At 66.0% G+C, this 3509-nt stretch overlaps 1 protein-coding gene across 1 annotated transcript in view; it reads left to right on the top strand.

Moving 5' to 3' along the window:
• The window catches only part of GALNT9 (polypeptide N-acetylgalactosaminyltransferase 9), a 22769-nt gene that overhangs the window by 8000 nt on the left and 11260 nt on the right, over positions 1–3509 (top strand). The window contains exon 5 of the mRNA XM_006147336.3: positions 1978–2095. Coding sequence (XP_006147398.1) covers positions 1978–2095 — 118 coding nt within the window. The remainder of the gene's footprint in view (positions 1–1977; positions 2096–3509) is intronic.

Below are 3509 nucleotides of genomic sequence, written 5' to 3' on the forward strand. Positions count from 1 at the left end.
CCTCAGCCCCCCCCCCCCCGCCCCAGCTCAACCAGCCCGGGTTGTGGGCACTCAGCCACAGGGGACACGTGGGTGTGAGTTGGGGCCTTCCCGTGGGGTCCAGCCCCGAGGGTGGTGCGTTTCTCCCCTGCCACTCTGGCCCTCTTCCTCCTCACTGGGGTATTCCTACTCTGAATAATACAATGTTTAACATTTCAGCCTGGGTACGTGTGCTCGTTGGAGAGAAATTGAGAAAGGGAAAGTGAGGAAGCATCCCGTGGGACGTGGCCGTGTGGCAGCCCCGTCCACGTCCTCCTTAGGGATTTCGGGCACACACAAGGGCCCACAGTTCTCAGGCTGCTGAGGCTAGGACTTGAACTACACAGCTGGCCACATGCAGTCCAGCCGCCTTACCCCCCACGCCACGGGCTGGCTCCTATTTCTGGTTTTAAAGTTAAAACGGCGACCTCAGCAGGGGTCGGTCCCTGAAGACAAGTGGAAGGACGGTCAGTGCTGGGAGAAGCAGCTCTGCTAGGCAGGGCCCCGGCCGGGCCGAGCGCTGAATGCCTCAGCCCCTGCCGCCCTCCGTGAGCACCGCTGGGAACTCCCACCCGGCAGCTCAGTCCGGGCACCGCCTCGTGAGCGCATTTAAGTTTTGCAACTCTGTGCAGCGACGGAAGGTGGTCACCGGGTGTGGTGGGCCTGCAGGCCACCGGGACTGTCCAGAACGCGAGTGGAGCCTGTGGTGTGCCCTCCGTAACGCAGCCGTCAGGTGCTGCCCACCAGCCGGCAAGGGTGGCATGGACGTGGCGTGCCCATGGGCCCGTGGCCAGCACGTGGCGGCAGAGCGAGCTGGCCCTGTGCGCGGGTGGAAAGTGTCGCTGCTTAACGCCTGTTGCTCCTGGAGGCCTGCTGGGCGCTCGTTCACCGGCAGGGCTGCTGCTTCCAAGTCCCGACCCAGACCAGTTCTCCGCTGCTGGTTACCGACGAGAGTTCCTGCCTGGGGGAGCAGCGGGCGAGCAGGGCTGGCACTGGCACTGCGGGTCCCTCGGCAGCATGAGGGCTTGCTGGGCTCCCAGAGCGCGGGCCGCAGAGGGGACGGCCCTGTGACTAGGAGCGTCTGCTGGAGCAGTGTCCCTGGTCCGAAGGTCCTCTCCGTACACCGTAGGCTTGCGTCTGGTGAGACGTTTTCCTGGTCTTCCCCTCCCCGCTGCTAGGACCCAGCGGGTGAGCAAGAGCAGAGAGGGCCGCATCATCCCGTCATGCCACTGCTGCCTTCCGCCCCTGCCTGTCACCCTGGCTCTCTGCACCCCACTTCCCGGAGGACGCACATGCGGGCAATTCCTACCACGGTCAGGAAAACGTAGCTAGCGCTTCGGCTCAGGACTTCAGAACACGGGCGAGGCTAGACTCACCGATGGTGTGGACGGCTGCTGGGCGTGACGACAGCGCCAGGCTGCGTGTGCCGCACAGCTCTGAGGCGTGTCGGGCGCAGGGTCGGCACCCGGTTCCGAGGCATGCCAAGGCACATAGCTCCGAGGCGTGTCGGGGCGCAGGGTCGGCGGTGCCTGGCCCACGCGGCTACGGGTCGCAGCCCTGACCTCTGCACACAAACAAGAAGGAACAACGGAGAGGAGGCAAGCGGGGCGCGTGGGAAACAGCGGCCCTTCCACCTAGTCGGAGTCTGAGTCCAGTCTTCGTTGCAGGCTGGTGCTGCACAGCAGGCCCGTGGGCCCGGTTCTGGGCAGGTGCTTCCTGAGCCCAAAGGTGCCAAGACAGGTCCTTGGTGGCTGGAGAACTGCTGCCCAGACCCCAGGCGAGGACTCTAGTGGACAAAGCAGAGGCGCAGGACGGCAGGGGGCGTGCTCTGTCCACACTGCAGCCCGTCCCTGTGTGGACAGTTAGGGGGCGTGCTCTGTCCACACTGCAGCCCATCCCTGTGTGGGACGGCGGGGCCACGTGCCTGGTCCCCACTGCAGCCTCCTCTCTGCCCCGCAGGACCCCTGCCATGATCGGCTGCTCATTCGTGGTGGACCGGGAGTACTTTGGGGACATCGGCCTGCTGGACCCAGGCATGGAGGTGTACGGCGGCGAGAACATTGAACTGGGCATGAGGGTAGGAGGGACCCAGGGCTGTTGGGCCGCGCTGAGGGCTGTCCGGGGGCTGTGCGAGGGCCGAGCTGGGCACTGAGTCCCCTCACAAGAACGGCTGAGGACAGGGTGGAGGGATGTCGGAGTGAGGGTTAGCAATCGGCCACGCAGAGGCCGCGGCCAGGAGTCGGGCGACCTCTGACTAGAACCCTGGACCGCCGCGTGCCCGGCTGGCTGTGTGGGTTGGGACCATGGAAGCTGTCGGGCTGAGCAGCCTCTCCCAAAACCTGACATCCAAAATGCTCCCAAGTCCAGCATCTTGAGTGCCGATGTGGCGCAGAGGGGGTCTCCTGACTCGTGTGATGGGTCACGTCAAAACGCAGTAGGGCACGCGTGTGCAGTCACCTCGGCCACGCACACGTGGAATGTCCGTGGGTCCTCTCCCAAGAGATCTCCTTACGTACGCGAGGCATCCCAGAACCCGCAGGTACCCAGAGCGCTCCGGCCCACCATGTGGGTAAAGCGTACCCTGCTCTCGTAGGCCTGCTCTGCTCTTCGAGCCCGTGGGGTCACATGCGTGCGTGCCACCTGCTGCTGCGGGCTGCACATTTGAAAAGGCAGCCCTCTGATTTGGGGAGCGGGGACCCCGAAGGCTGCTCTTCCAGCCCAGGGAGCGGAGCGTGGAGGAGGCGTCTCAGGCTGACTTGCCTGACAGCCCATGGTTCTGACTGTCCTGCTGGGCGTGGAGGGCAGGGGTGCCCCGGCCCCCAGCCCCAGCCCCACCCACTCCCCGTGCCGCGTGTCGCTCCTGCTGTCTCCCCCGGACACCTCTTGGGCAGGGCTGGTGTCCTCGCTGACCTGTGCCCCCGGCCGCAGCACCCCAGGGTCCACTGAGTACGGCCAATGAAGGGACGGTCACTGGGAGGGGTCTCTGCAGAGCCCATCCGGAGCTGGGAGGGTGGAGGATGTCGGGAAGTGGGTACGCTTTGGCCGAAGTGGTTCTCCTGCAACATGGCGCGGAGCACTGTTCTGGGGGTGAGCGGAGAGCAGGTCCCTGCGACGCCAGGCGTGGTGCGCCTGCTCGGGGGAGCGTGGCCAGCGGTGCCGGGTGTTGGTGCTGGAGTTGTTTGGAGCTGGAAGGTTGGCAGGACGGCACCGAGGCGGCTGCCACGCGTGGACACATCAGGTAGCGAGCCGCATGGCTGACGGGGACAGGGTCGAGCTGAGGGAAGGCGCAAAGGCCCCCAGGCCGGTCCAGGCAGGCCCGGGTCGGCAGGAGCATGTCCACGTGTACCCCTGGCTCCATCAGACATGGCTGCTGCAGCACAGGTGCCAATGCGGGTGCCCATGAGCCTCCCCCGCCTGGCCCGGGAGCAGAGTGACAGGTCGCGGCCGACCTGCGTCTCCGAGGGGGGGATGCCGGCTGGTGGGGTGGAGGG

The sequence above is a fragment of the Tupaia chinensis genome, unplaced genomic scaffold (assembly GCF_000334495.1).
Source record: "Tupaia chinensis unplaced genomic scaffold, TupChi_1.0 Scaffold000211_1, whole genome shotgun sequence".
Classification (NCBI taxonomy): Eukaryota; Metazoa; Chordata; class Mammalia; order Scandentia; family Tupaiidae; genus Tupaia; species Tupaia belangeri.